Source organism: Varroa jacobsoni, unplaced genomic scaffold (assembly GCF_002532875.2).
Source record: "Varroa jacobsoni isolate VJ856 unplaced genomic scaffold, vjacob_1.0 scaffold_318, whole genome shotgun sequence".
Classification (NCBI taxonomy): domain Eukaryota; kingdom Metazoa; phylum Arthropoda; class Arachnida; order Mesostigmata; family Varroidae; genus Varroa; species Varroa jacobsoni.
The window spans coordinates 1-13763 of record NW_019213220.1 but is presented as its reverse complement, the minus strand read 5'-3'; the positions used below and the strand labels follow the sequence as shown (position 1 = coordinate 13763).

The following is a 13763-nucleotide window of genomic DNA, read 5'->3' as shown; positions in this document are numbered from 1 at the left end:
GGGACGGAAGGAACACACGATTTTCTCTCTTTCTCTCTCTCTCTCTCTCTCTCAATTTGGTAACATTGCAATAGAACTGATCGAATGGCTAGCCAATTCCGGCACCAAATGTTTGTATAATATCAAATGTAATATTGTATCTCTTATCGCCAGATGATGATAGAGGCTCTTCCGGCCGGAACACTGACTGATATCCAAAGCACCATTTTTGTATCGTATTGTGACTCTCGATATAATAAAACTATACACGCACCAAAGGCGCTAACTGGGCACTCGGTCTAGGCCTACATTTTACAAATAATATTAGACTTCAATATAAGAGATTTGGGCGCTGCTACAGAGACATTCATCCATTGCTTCTAGTGTTATTGGATCGTAATTACGTTTATTCACCCCAATAAGCCTAGAGGTTGAGTTTCGGGCACAAACGTAAATATAACCGTCTACATCCTTCTTTCTAACACAGTAAACAATAGTAATAAAAACTGCCCTTGAATAGCAACAGCAGCTATAACCACATCCCGAATCAGACTGACGGCCTTCGAGATTTTCACTGGCGTTAACCGCTCGCGTTGCCAGATTCCGACCCCGATTTAGCTCGTACCGTTCATCGGCGAATCGATCGATGCCCTCTCCACCGCCGTCGTACCCTTACAGAGCGCGTCCATAGAAACTGAGGTACTCACCACTCACAGCCGTCAACGCACCTGTGTCGTTACTGCTGTTTATGTCGGACGGACTCCTAATCGCAGCCACAGCAGCAGCAGCAGCAGCAGTTAACAACTGCTGCGTATACACATCTAATCTATCAATATTTGTTACTATTACGGAACGATCAAACCTGACCGCCGTCCGTTTTTTAATCGTCGGGAACTGATCGTTATGCGCGAGCCGCCATTAGAGTCCGGCTCATTGTGCTTGTGTTAGATGAGCTAAGAGAATAGATTCTCGCTGTGTTTGTGAATATTTGCACCTTTCTGCTATTGAATACACCTGTGCATTATCGCACTCGATGGAAAGGTTCACCTAACGTAAAGGCAGAACTGCGGAAGCTTATCAAAGGAGAAATGACGATTTCTCAGCTTGGTTCCGCCTTGCAGTGAGTAGGTGGATTCATTTTTACACGCGCGCACGCCTTAGTCGTCTCCGGAAGTCCGCAGAAATCTGATGTTGCTGGTGGTCCTTCTGTAAAGCCGCTAATCCAGATTCTCTTCGATGGCTGTTCACAAGCTGAGATCAAGGTCTGGCGCGCAACAAAGCGCTTTCTGTGTTTTCCTCCTGGTAGCACTCTGCGGGAGGTAAGAGCCGCAAATAGTATAGGAAATATACGCGTACGATCAGCTGATCTAATGTTACCATTACGAATAATTGACACCTGATGCGTCCGGGTTCTGTGTGTAAATGCGCAAGGTGTTTCGTGCAGTGTTGACCGAAGGAAGTGTTCCTTAGTTGAGAGGCTATGTGAGTGCACCGCAACACCGAGATGCGCGCACTCAAAAATCAGACGGGTCGGTCCTTCTTCTTTCCTGTGTGGCCGATGACGCTTAGTAGGTTGCCGTACGAATGACAGGTGTCCTATCTGCGATAAATTGAGAGTTGTAGGGAAGGTGATTCACGCAGTAACTGTGTTTAAGGAAATTGATCTCGTCCTGCTTATTAGCTGAATGGTTTTTTACTATGAATTTAAGGAAACAAAGTAGCTATGTACACAAAAGGTTTTTCACATAAAATCAATTTTAATTAGAAATGCCCAGTAAAGCATATTGATTATCGATTGGACAGATATGTCTCTGGGAAATCTAAATAGAAACTGTTGACTGATACAACGGTTAGAAATGCCGAAATTCTATCGTTGCTACAGACGACACCATAGGAAACAAATATGTCCACGAAGGCCGTAAACTCGAACTTGTTTCGAGTAGAGCGCTTCACCGTTTGATTTTCCATCAATGTATTATTACGTATTTAGTTTGATATGGAATTTGTATGGTATTTTCAGGATCGCCGATGCACAAGTATGTACAGAATTCGTGCAAGAAATAATTGCAAAGAACGACTCACTGATTCCCCGGCCTGATAAACCACCAACCGTTTATCTTGAACTAAAACTTCAAGACTGTTATCTGGAATCGGCTCTCGAGGAGCTTGACGCAAAACAAAATACGACGATCGCTTATATAAACTTGAGTATGAAAAATGTGACGTTATCCGCAAATCTAATATGGAAACGTGTGATCCCCTTTACAGTTAATGGAACGTAAGTTATTGGCGTAGTAGATGTCGCATAGCGTTGTGGCGTTGAATGAGATTGCATGACTCAGTAGGACCACTATGTTACGTGTCCGCGTTTGATCGCTTGAAAAATGTCCACACACTTATAAGGAATAACCGTTTAAATTCAAACTTTCCACCTATTCCAAGTATACGTATATATTCTCGTACAGTATTTCAACTAAATTGAAATACAGCGCTGCATGTAACATGTAAGGTATATAAGAGTTACCATTAGTCTTCGACACTGCATACAGGAACTTGCCGTTAGGGTTTACGCAGACCAAAACATCCCAAAAGACAATCCCGCTTGTGGGTGAAGTCGGAAAGTGGTTTAAGTTTCAATTCAGTCTCGGCAATACGCAATATCCAATAGTTGCAATGCTAGGCCCTACTACTGGCGCCTCGCACGTAAGTGTGGTAGTAGTTAACTTAAAGGAAGTTATCCAATTGTGAGCTAAATTTGATAATCAAGTCAACACGTTACTGTGCGTTCGACCGCTGCAGACGTAAATTTCATATTCACGTAATAACGATGAGAGTAAACACTATTCTAAATTTAACTTTTATTCTTCCGGTAGGTTGCATTTAAATGGGTGTCAATTTGAGGATGAAGCGGTTTTTAAATCGTGGGACATTTCCACAGTCAACGAGCTCGTCATCAGCGGTAGTGGTTTACGCCGATTTCCTCAGTTCTACGTTAGCCGAAATTGCGCTATCAGGAAAGTCAACCTGAGTCACAATGCTATAGAAAACGTACCTGAAAAAGCCTTCAACTCACTTTTCTTAAACTGCAACATTCTCTCCGATATTGACGTCACCTACAATGCCTTAAGTGAGTTAGGCCATAGACGCGAATGCATTACTGCGAGGATCCATTCTCCAATGTCTACTCGGCTAAGTCCGCTACGCTACGTTGTTCAATCCCTAGTTGACCTCAATATTACGTTATTATTATAGATTAGTTCATTTGTTTACAACAAATCTATAAGATCGGTTGCTGGCTGTACGTTGAAGGCTTTAAGTTCCGATTCCGGAGTTATCGCTGAGTTAAAAATGCGTTTGCTTTACTTAGGGACTGCTTTTTCTACAGTTTGCCCATGTTATTACCCTCAAAAAGTGTGCATTATCCTAAAATGTAACAGAATGTTTTTCTCTATTGTCGATATGATCTCAGGACGCTTCCCACGAGTTGATCCTAGCCAGAAGTTGGGCAAATGTCGCTTGTATCTGGAGTTTAATCCGCTGTCGTGCAACGAAAATGATCATCTTGTTATGCAACAGCGGACCCGTGAGATGCTTGTACATACGCCACATTGTGAAGCCAATGGGACCCTTGTTCAGTTCTGGTTTCACAACATCAAGGTATCTTTATTGATGTTTTGCGTTGATCCTTATCTCAGTAGATGTTTTTACGTTACGGACAATTATTTTTAATGAACTGCAACGTTGAACTTTATTAACTTGCAGCGTATGACAGGAGACGTGGACGCAAAATCGAATTAAAACTTGCAATAAAATCGAAAATAAATGTTTTGCGATTTGATTATAATATAATAATTATCACTTCTGTCAATCTTTTAAGCATTGTAATAAAAGCGTAGGGTTAGAACTAATGAATTTACGTTGAGTCAAGGCGATAATCGCAAGCGGAAACGTTTGATAAACTTGTATTTAAATAAATATTACCTTGTAAATAAATATTTACCTTATCCATTGATCACTTTGGACAGAAGTTGCAAGTTGCGACGGTGGACAATGTAGATTTAATTGAATAGGCCACGCCGCTAACAGTAATTGTGTTTGATGCGTTATAGTTGTGCGATGTCTGTTCCTGCTCAATCCACTTCGATGTAGATGTGGATTGTTCCCGACGAAACCTTCGAGAGCTGCCGGGCGAATTACCGCGTGAAACAACGCACCTTAACGTTAGCGGTCGGTACCCATAGCAAAACATGTTGACTGTTGCGTTTGATAAATCTCACAATCCATTTTGTATAAAGATTTAGCTGGACTCTCGGCCTGCGTCAATATAAACTGTATTTTGTATGCAGTTATATGCTGCACATTAAAATAGTCTAATAAGTCGTTGCTTACTACGTTATAGAAACGGTAGGCCGTATGTGAACATTTGAACAAGTTACCTAGGCCATCATGGATTCGACTAGCGCATAGCAACGCTATCCTGGAGATGTCTAAATGCCGCCGTAAATTATTGGACTACGATTTCTCATAAGCGGCCATATTTGCATAGAGGTTGATTCCACTTGCGACTAACTGAGTGCGCTGCATAGGCATACAACAGTAATTAAACATACGTCATGAATGTTTTACGCTGTTACGCAGTAATTTACATATACAGATAATGTTTCACAGGAAGTATGCCGGAAGATACGTTCCTAGTATACTACACAACCTGGGCCTGTGAGCCGCGATTCTCTTTAGATCGGCTCGCAGCGTCGCAAAGAGAAACGTGCTTTTTAGAAGCATTATCACGAACTATTTTCGCTTATGAGTCATTAGGTTCACTGCCATGAATCTGACGAGAAGTTTAAATACTTATTGAAGGACATGCATGTTCTACGTACTGCTCTCCATCAACAGGTAACTCGATCACCTCCTTGCGAACAGGAGATGGCGCTGGAAGTTACAAGAGCCTGAAGTACCTCGACGCTTCCTGGAATTTTATTGACCAAGTCGATGACTACGACCCGCATATTTGTAGCTTGGTCCTTCTAGACCTTTCCCATAACAGGTACCTGGTACACAACGATTACATATCTGTTCTGACAATAGTTCTAGATTCATAAAATTTAAGCTGTAAGTATACGTTTTTTTACGATAATTAATTAATTATTAACGACTAACCATAATATCTATTACCTATTCGTTTTGCCTATGCATATTAATAGATAAGCGTTCCTCGTTTACGCATATTGTGTGATATAGAATAAGCTCTGCGTTTTAGCGTGTGTGGTATTGATACTTCGTTTTCCTTTCCTTTTAGATTGCGGAACCTTCCAAAGGTACTTGTCAAAGAGCTGACCGACATTTTGAATTGTCGTCCTTTGTTGACAATAGGGAAAATCATGCTCGGTCATAACCCATGGTCATGTGACTGCGAACTCTTACATTTCAAAAGGTTTATCGGCGTTAAAGGCCAGGTTCGTAGAAAAAACTTTTTAACAAAACTAAATATACAAGCACATACGTTGCCCAGGGAAACAGTACGGCGTTTCTGCAAATCGAACAACATTCTATTAACCCAGAATATTTACAATATTTGAATAGTTGACATTGTCGTACGTTTCTTAAGACCAAGAAATGTCAGCTTTCACCATTAACGCATTCGATAAGGACCAGCTACCAGCCATATGATCTACCCTTGACTGTAGTGTTCTTAAGTTACGAAAACCTTATTTATTTGTAGTTAATGTGCCTTTTTCCTTGCATTTTATTCATGATCAGGATATCGATGACTTTTCGATGGTGCGCTGCCAGGTGAACGGCGAGCCCGTCTGGAGCGTTCAAGAGCAACAACTTTGTCCACCGCCGCTGTATGTCTTCAACCCGTGGGATGTAGCCATCTGCGTGATGATTTTTTTAATAACGGGTATCATCTTGAAGACAGTAGCGGACCATTATCGTCAAAAGCAGACTGGGAAGCTGCCGAAATTTTTCAAGTTTTAAAAGCGTTGTCTGTTGTCTTCTACCAGATATGTCAGACTTCAACGTGTACAATATAGAACTGGCGCTACGCCAGAAACCAGGCAGGTCTGACAGAACTGAATACGGGTGAGATGTGGCCTATTAGTACTAACACACTTTATTTCCCAATAAGGGCGTGACAAATATAGAGAATTAGACAAATTAGAGAATAATGGCGAGCGTTACTGTTCCCATGCCGAGCAAATACATTGTTGACTACTGCGGGTCTTGTGGTAGCTTTTGCTTGATTATTCTCAGCGCTACGGGTACTTTACGTCACGCATTCGGCTATTATAATGGTAAACAACTTTCCATATCAACTTGTTTTACATCTGTAAAAGTTATGCTTTTATTTCTTGTTAAATCTATGTTTCATATGGCAATATATATGTCCGCACGAGCAAGAACGCGTTGTTTGGCCGTTGGTATGTACGGTTGGAAATCTTATTTAGTTAGCTTTTTCTACAATGTCGCCTACGTGGGCAGTACATTTTAAAGTAGTGGTTGCGACATCGCTCAAATGTAAAAAACAATAGGTCCTATTATAGGTTGTCCAAGACGTGTATATTCACTGGGCTCGTAAAGATTATCGTAGTTCTAGAATATGACAAAATCAAAAAAAAAAGCTAGCCACTGAAGGGTGTTATTTCAGCCGTAGAAGTTTAATCTCCCTTGGAGTTTTGTCTTCGATGGTTTTACGAGCTTCTAAATTTTTTCTCTTTTAATAACGTTACATATATTTATGTCTATTTTTACGTCTACGATTTACGAAAATCCCAGGAAAGATTGCTCCGGTAGGGTCTTCTAGATGTGCCAATTTTAACATGCCAAAATAGAGGCTCTACCAGTGTCCAGCGGTTCCCGTTAAAATAAATTTCAGGTAAATACTAAATATAACACTAGAGATTAAGGCTTAAAGAGCTCAATTGTTTCTGCAGTACAATAGGTTTCCTAATATTTTTTTGAGCAATTCAGTTAAATGTAAGGTCATGTAAGACTAAAACAGAAGCAATTGTACCGGGAACAAACAAGGGGAACTTAATTCAGTATATAGATTAGTATTACTGTTTTATACTACCAACCAAAGATGTTAGTCTTACAAATATGGGTTTCATATAATAATAATAATAGTCTTTTAGGACTAGGTCAAGAAAGCCGATTCTTTTTCAGAGTATACCAAAGACATCAGCGTGTACCATCTAAAACGACAGAGAACAACACAAAGATAATCCGAGATCAACTAAATGGTTAGCATAGAATGCACCCAGCTACTAAAAAAAGCTACCACATTTTTTGTAGGGTTAGCTTACAGAAGGCAGGTTACAGCTTAACTTCTCAACTTTATTTAGATATAAATTCACAATTATTCTACTACTATCTAAAAACTACTTTCGGCTTGTATGAGAGCCATGATACTCTATTACCAGTACAATCTCGAGACTCGTCATACAAAGCTCAAGTTCTTTTTCTGTTTTGAATTATCGTTGTATACTGGTTATCGCCGAAATATTTGTATTACTTATTGGATGATGCATAGATTAGCGACTCTTTAAATACTCAAAAAAAACCACGCGGTCGAAACTATCTAGTCGAAATAAGTATTGTGAAAATTGCTTCTTCGGAAAGAAGGAAGAAAGACGAGAAGAACCTTACACAGTTTGCAAGACTACTTCAGCCAAACATCCGATCTAGCTCAGAGAAACTGTTTCCTTGTTTCTGATCCAGCTTTAATGTTTAGCATTATCTAGAATACTCTGGGCGAGGAAAATATTGCGCCGACAGTGAAATGCAAAAGGCTTATTTATCAACAAGAAAATGTAACACTGATGTGTGAATGAACTGCGTTAATGTATCATACTATTCATGTATGTAGAATTATATATTTTATACATCTACAGTATATAGAAACCGTGCATTGAGGACTCGACTTCCACCAGGATCCTCAATCTCGGATGGTGGAAGCCAAGCTACTTGTATACGAATGAACGAAACTAAATTTATGTTAATCTACGATGTCTTCAATTGAGCGTATTGCCAAAATCCGTCTATGTATATAAGTGTAAACCAATAAAAGATGCACTAGCTGATATCAGTTAGAAGAGACCCAGCTTCAGATAGTGAGTAATAAACAGAAACATATCCTTGTTGTAAAATGTTGTATGAATTAACGCAACTTGGCGAAATGCTGTGGTAATCTTTACATGTTGATACTGTATTGCTACGTACAATCGATCTATGCTATAGATTTAAAGGAATCACAAATCTTAATTTGCCAATGACAAGTTAACCGAGTAAAAACGTTTCAGCTATACGACGATACACACACATATATATATATATAGATAGATAGCTGATTTGCTGTTACAAACAAGTCCGCCAGACTTCGAAATTAGATAAATAAAACCAATTGGGCTAGAATCATGATTTTCCATGTGTTAGAGGTACTCTCCTTTGTTATACAATTGTCCCACCACTTTGCCAGCTCCCGGACGGCCATATACCTACCACTCTATATGTAACTTCTTTGTTCACTGCTTCTCGAAGTAAAGCGATAATAGGACATACTTGGCCACAAGTTGCGCTTTATAGGGCATAGAAACTTCGTAGTCAGACGGACTTCGATTGGGAGAACAAGCGGATTGAAGTCAAACGAGGGCTATTTTAGGAAGTAACTGAGAGATGGCGATTAGATCTGGCGTCGTCATCAATTGACCAGACTGCAGGTTTTTGATGGCCGTGCTTGTGGTCCATGAGTATCTCAGTAGTAGCAGATGCCTTTAATGTCCATTGCAAGTATTGCCATCATCGTACTTCAGACTAATACCGAATTGGACTTTGCTCCAGGATGGTGGCATTCGCTCGCCTGGCCTCTCTTTAGTATGGCACTACGAACATAACAGTGCCCCGTACATGGCAACCGTATGCTCCAGACGGATTCCTATGTTGATCTAAATCGCACGTGGAATGCGTCATACGTATTTCCGTCTGGCCCAAAGTCTACTCACAAAGGATGCATTATTTACCTAGTCATAACGTTTCCAATATTTTAAATTATCATTCTGTAACCTTCGACAGACGCTGAAGGGACAAAAACTGGATTGTTAAGCGCTCGTTTTTCAGATTAAACAAAACTTTTCTGACTAGTCAAATTTTGTCCGCTAGCGCGACGTGGTATATCGTGACACATGAGCGATCGACAACCTTCCGGTGCATCGTTAAACGATGATCAAAGTAATGTTTTAACTTTCTCTTGTATGGTATAGGTTAAATAGATGTCTGTGGCAGCTTTGCGTTATAACCAAAATGCATATATATTTACTACGTCTCTATATAATATCATTGATATTGTCAAGCAGTAACAGAATGAAGTAATGTAGTATAACAATTTTCTCACTAGTAGCCGAACTATCCGGAGTTGTTTTGTGTTGTCAGCGCCGTGCGTGTGGAGCTCGTTGATCACTTGTCAGGTATTATTAAAAAATGATTAAATAAACCATTTTCCTGTTAGAGAGAGAGATGTTTTAAGAGAAAATGAGGTGTGTATACGACCGGTTTGTGTAGAAAAGGACATATCGAATATAAAAATAACACCAATGATAATTTACGTATATCTAGTGTAGTCGTTTTGCTGCCTTATAATAGGATACTTGTCGTCGTAGTATTAATAGAAAAAGACTGGAAAAACATAATTCACCGAGTTGGAACACAGTGAATCGAGCAAAGCCATCTTCGATAACAGATCGATGGCGGTTCAGCAATTTACATTTTCGTCTTTTTATTCTAAATAAAATCTCTCGAGATGGCTCCATTCTGAAATCGGTTTAAATCTATGATACTATTATACTCTTTATGATCAAGATTGAGAACGAGTATAAGTGTCAACCAATTAGATGATTGAAGTAACCAAAATAAATTATTTTTTATTTTTCGCTACTAAAATGTCCTTGTTATTACCTATTAGGCCGATACAAGTCGTCCTGACGTTCCTGTCCTTTGTTCATTGTATTACAGTTTATACATACATATATACAATCGTTGAGTGACGACCGAGTCAGTTGATCAATAGAAACCGTCAGCCGCCGTTTAACCGGTTCATTAAAAGTCACAAACGTATCTGTATAGTGTTCGTTTTTACACAGGACTACATTAGTTAACTTCGTTGCAACATTGTGTGTCGACTGTATCTTGTCACCACGCTATTCATATGATGGGTGTTTCGGTCTATAGGAGCATCCGTTGAAATCCAATTGAGCTGCTCACCGCTGCATCGATAGTTCGAATTAGATCGATCAACATATTCGCTCAACTTCAACTTTACAGTTTGTTTCGATTGTTAGTACTTCGAGCATATGACTTTCCTCTATATAGCTTGCTCCTCTACTCTGTTCTGACCAGCTGTGACTAAAGACGATTAATATTCTCTGTAATAAATATCTCACAGTGATTTCTGCCTTGCTTTCACAAAAACTCGGGTTTCCGTCCCTCCTAAGGTTTTACGAAATTATGACGCGATATTAAGCTTTCCGCCATTGTTTACACCGTCTAATCTTCTCTCACTAGGCGTTACAGACACATTTTTCTCATGAGCGACAAAAATAGCAAAACTGACCGTTCGTTAGAAACACGATTGCCGTATCACGGATTCCTTGCATTGAAAGTTACAGCATAAAATCAAACCTATTTTTTGTCATGTACATTCATTACTGCAAAAATGCGCTTTCTGACTCAGCAATTTTTGCCTTTAAATTAAAAATCGCAGTTCAACGATTATTTTGAAAATATTGCAGGATCTCCAGAGAAACTTATACCTTTGGTGTACAGGGCTTCATATGAAAATGCCTTTGTCCACAACAATTGGCGATTCAACCCTGCCCCAGCCTATTCGAGCCTAGATTTGAGCCTTGCGAATCAGACACTGTTAAGGCTTGTCTGCAACTTCTTGTGAAGAAGCCACTCAGCATTAATACTGATTGCGCAAAAAATGTAGTCCTTTTCAGGATTCTATTAAGTAACGAGGTTTATTTCATTTGCTATATACCTATTTTTTCTATTTTAATCAATTTAGGAACTGCTACTGTCATTGCTACTATCTTGACTTTGGGATGCTCCTAATATAACGACTTCGTCAGAGGGCCCAGAGATCGGGGCACCCTGCGAGGAACTGCTTGCCACTTCCATGTCAGTTCGGACGGACAAAACTAACCTCGCTGGAACTATTGGCTTAGTTTTCTCTTTCGCCCCTGCAAGAAGTTCTGAAAGTTGACCAGCATTTGAAGTATTTCTAGATTGATCCTTGAGCCTGCAGCTGTCGCCCTGCGTTTCGTATAGGGCTTCTATTGAATCTAGTAACTTAAGTAGTGGCTCCGCATCAAACGGCAGAAGACTCGAGCTATTCAGTCGCTGAAGTAGCAGGTTGAGGCGTATTAGCGTCGCCATAACACGTTCGACGGGGTCGCATTCATCACCAGTTGCCGAACTGCTCGTTGATGGACCGGGCTCATCGTTTACACGTCGCTTTTTTGTACCGCTAACCTCAGCAATGGTAGCGACGAAGCGGGCCCATTCAACCGCCACGAGCTTGAAGTATTTGACAAGATAGACTAGCATTTCGACGCTAGCCATCAATTGATCCATGAGTTCCTGTTCGGAAAAATTCTGCATACCCATGTACCTCAAAAAGACCTTATGTGGATTCAATAACTCCCGCTCATTGTACAGATAACTAAATAAATTTGATAATAGGAACTGAATAAGGAGGTCATCCTGTCCACTCATCAGGTAAAGGATTTCGTCAAGGTATAGATTGAGACGATACTTGTCAACAGGAAGTGCCACATCTGGACTAACGCAGACAGCTTTGAAGAGCAGCACCAGTTTTCGACGTAGTAATGCCAAACTGTTCGTCGCTAAAAGGCACGAGTCTTCAACCTCCTGCAGCTCGAGAAAGTCCTCTATTTGCTGCCAGTGGCAATCGGTCACACTACACATCATCAAAATGTTGACCGCCAACGAGTAGAGTTCAGCGGCACATCTTCGAAAATCTGGCCCAGTCGTCGCTGTTAGTATGCCTGAAAGCTCCTGAAAACGAATCATTTAATACAACAGGGTACTGCCACCTTTAATTTTGCAGTTTTTTTTTTTGTTCGTTTGAGTTACTATATATGTAAGTAGTACTATAAATACAGCTATATTGTATCGTAGGCTCAGTTGTGAATGCTCACGTTGGTTTGATGTGGTCACTATTAATCGAGCTACTGGTCAAATTATTATCATAGGAAAGAGTTGCAAGTCAACTCTCAACTTGCTAAATAGGGCTATTCAGTGATATCTAGCAGCACTTTAACCAGTTTAAACACTTACATGATCGAGTAGGCAGAGAACTTTTAGGACAATGCCTTTGTCCGTCTCCTCTAGCAGATATATGAGTACTTGGTAATCGGGCGTGATCCGGACTTGTTCGGGTGCCATGTACACCAACGTAAAGAGGAAATCATCAACATCTCCTTTGTCTGCGAGAGCTAAAATCTTCCAACAATCTGAGGCTATCGCGTGAACAGCTTTGACGAGTTCGATTCGACTGCGCAATGGACCGAGCCATTGGCCAGGCTGCGGATAGTCCTGCCGTCCACTGCGTGAACCGTCGCACTTCTGACTGACGTGGGAAGGAAACAAGCTTTCACTCAACGGTCGTTTCCATGCCAACAATTCAAGGAAAACCTGTTAGAGAAACAGCAGCTTGTTAGAAATAAGCCGCCCCTTACTATTGCAACGTTACACAAAATATTAGATATTATATACAAGTTGAAGTTGATCAACAAAAACATACTGCAGATAAATGATTTTAGTGCAAATAAACAAAGTAAACCTGTAGGTTTTTGAACGAAGTGAGCTTGCATTTCGTACATAAAATATTGCTTTCATTTCACGAATATGTGCAATCAACTTGATGCTGGAGTCTATCTACTCATAATGATACGGAGTCGATCATTTTTATTCCGACCACAGAGATTTCTGTACATCATTTGTACACGCATGTGTTGGTTTTATACGCGCTCAGCTCGTGAGATACAGTTGATATTTTAACATATATAGAAATTCCAGTCGAGCTTTCCGCCCGTTATGTCGATCGTCCATTTAACATGAACAGCTACTCTTTAAGAATATAACATACCTACAAAATGCATTACATTCTGCACAACAGTCTGGTACTACTTCTATTTCTACGAGCTGCCTAGTCACACGGAGAAAGAAGTTGCAGAAACCTAGGGTAACTGACACGGCGCAGATACCCCATGACGCGCTACGCACGTATCAAGCACAAGATACAATGCTATAGTTGCCCATTTCTAGGGAGGCTAACAATGACAATTATTGTTCGCCTAAATGTTTGCACATGAGAATAGCAACTGGCAAAATGAAAGCATTGAAAAAGATGTGCACAGGGAGAATAAATAGGTAAAACTCAGAGGCAATGTGGGAAAGCACACGTTTACCAAATGCAATTATCACTCCATTTATTAGATACTATTAATAAATTAAATTCAATAAAAAAAAAAAAACTGTGCGTGACTTTATGGTATTTACGAACATTTGTGCAGTTCAGAATGATTCGCGTTGTGCCGCCTCCGCTGTAACGTTTGAAACACATTTTTATGCTCGTAACAAAGATTGCTGAATTTAGTGATTTTACCATCAAGATAAGTGGAAACGTGGCAGCTCCGTTTAAGTACAGGAGCCTACTCACACTAATAATAATAGGTGAAACAAATACGAACGCTTTCTTA

The 13763-nt window shown here is 40.1% G+C and overlaps 2 protein-coding genes across 4 annotated transcripts; one reads left to right on the top strand and one right to left on the bottom strand.

Annotated features, from left to right (window-relative positions):
- Positions 1 to 460: 460 nt before the first annotated feature.
- Positions 461 to 8132, top strand: LOC111259299 (protein halfway). Of its 3 annotated transcripts, none has more exons than XM_086967842.1 (8): positions 461 to 1241; positions 2000 to 2257; positions 2853 to 3106; positions 3449 to 3636; positions 4089 to 4206; positions 4876 to 5026; positions 5279 to 5435; positions 5740 to 8132. In XM_086967842.1, the coding sequence occupies exons 1-8, from the start codon at positions 1216 to 1218 to the stop codon at positions 5959 to 5961; spliced, it is 1374 nt and encodes a 457-aa protein (XP_086823968.1). In that variant the 5' UTR covers positions 461 to 1215; the 3' UTR covers positions 5962 to 8132. The 3 variants fall into 3 exon arrangements, with proteins under 3 accessions (XP_086823968.1, XP_022686932.1, XP_022686931.1); XM_022831197.2 differs by having other exon boundaries at positions 461 to 1298; positions 2853 to 2938; XM_022831196.2 differs by having other exon boundaries at positions 461 to 1298.
- A 1723-nt stretch (positions 8133 to 9855) lies between these two features.
- Positions 9856 to 12696, bottom strand: lin (protein lines homolog; the record flags this gene model as incomplete). Its single annotated transcript, XM_022831199.1, is given in 2 exon segments — positions 9856 to 12057; positions 12340 to 12696. Coding segments are annotated over 2 exon segments (1374 nt in total), but the record flags the coding sequence as incomplete, so codon positions are not given.
- Between the last annotated feature and the right edge of the window lie 1067 nt (positions 12697 to 13763).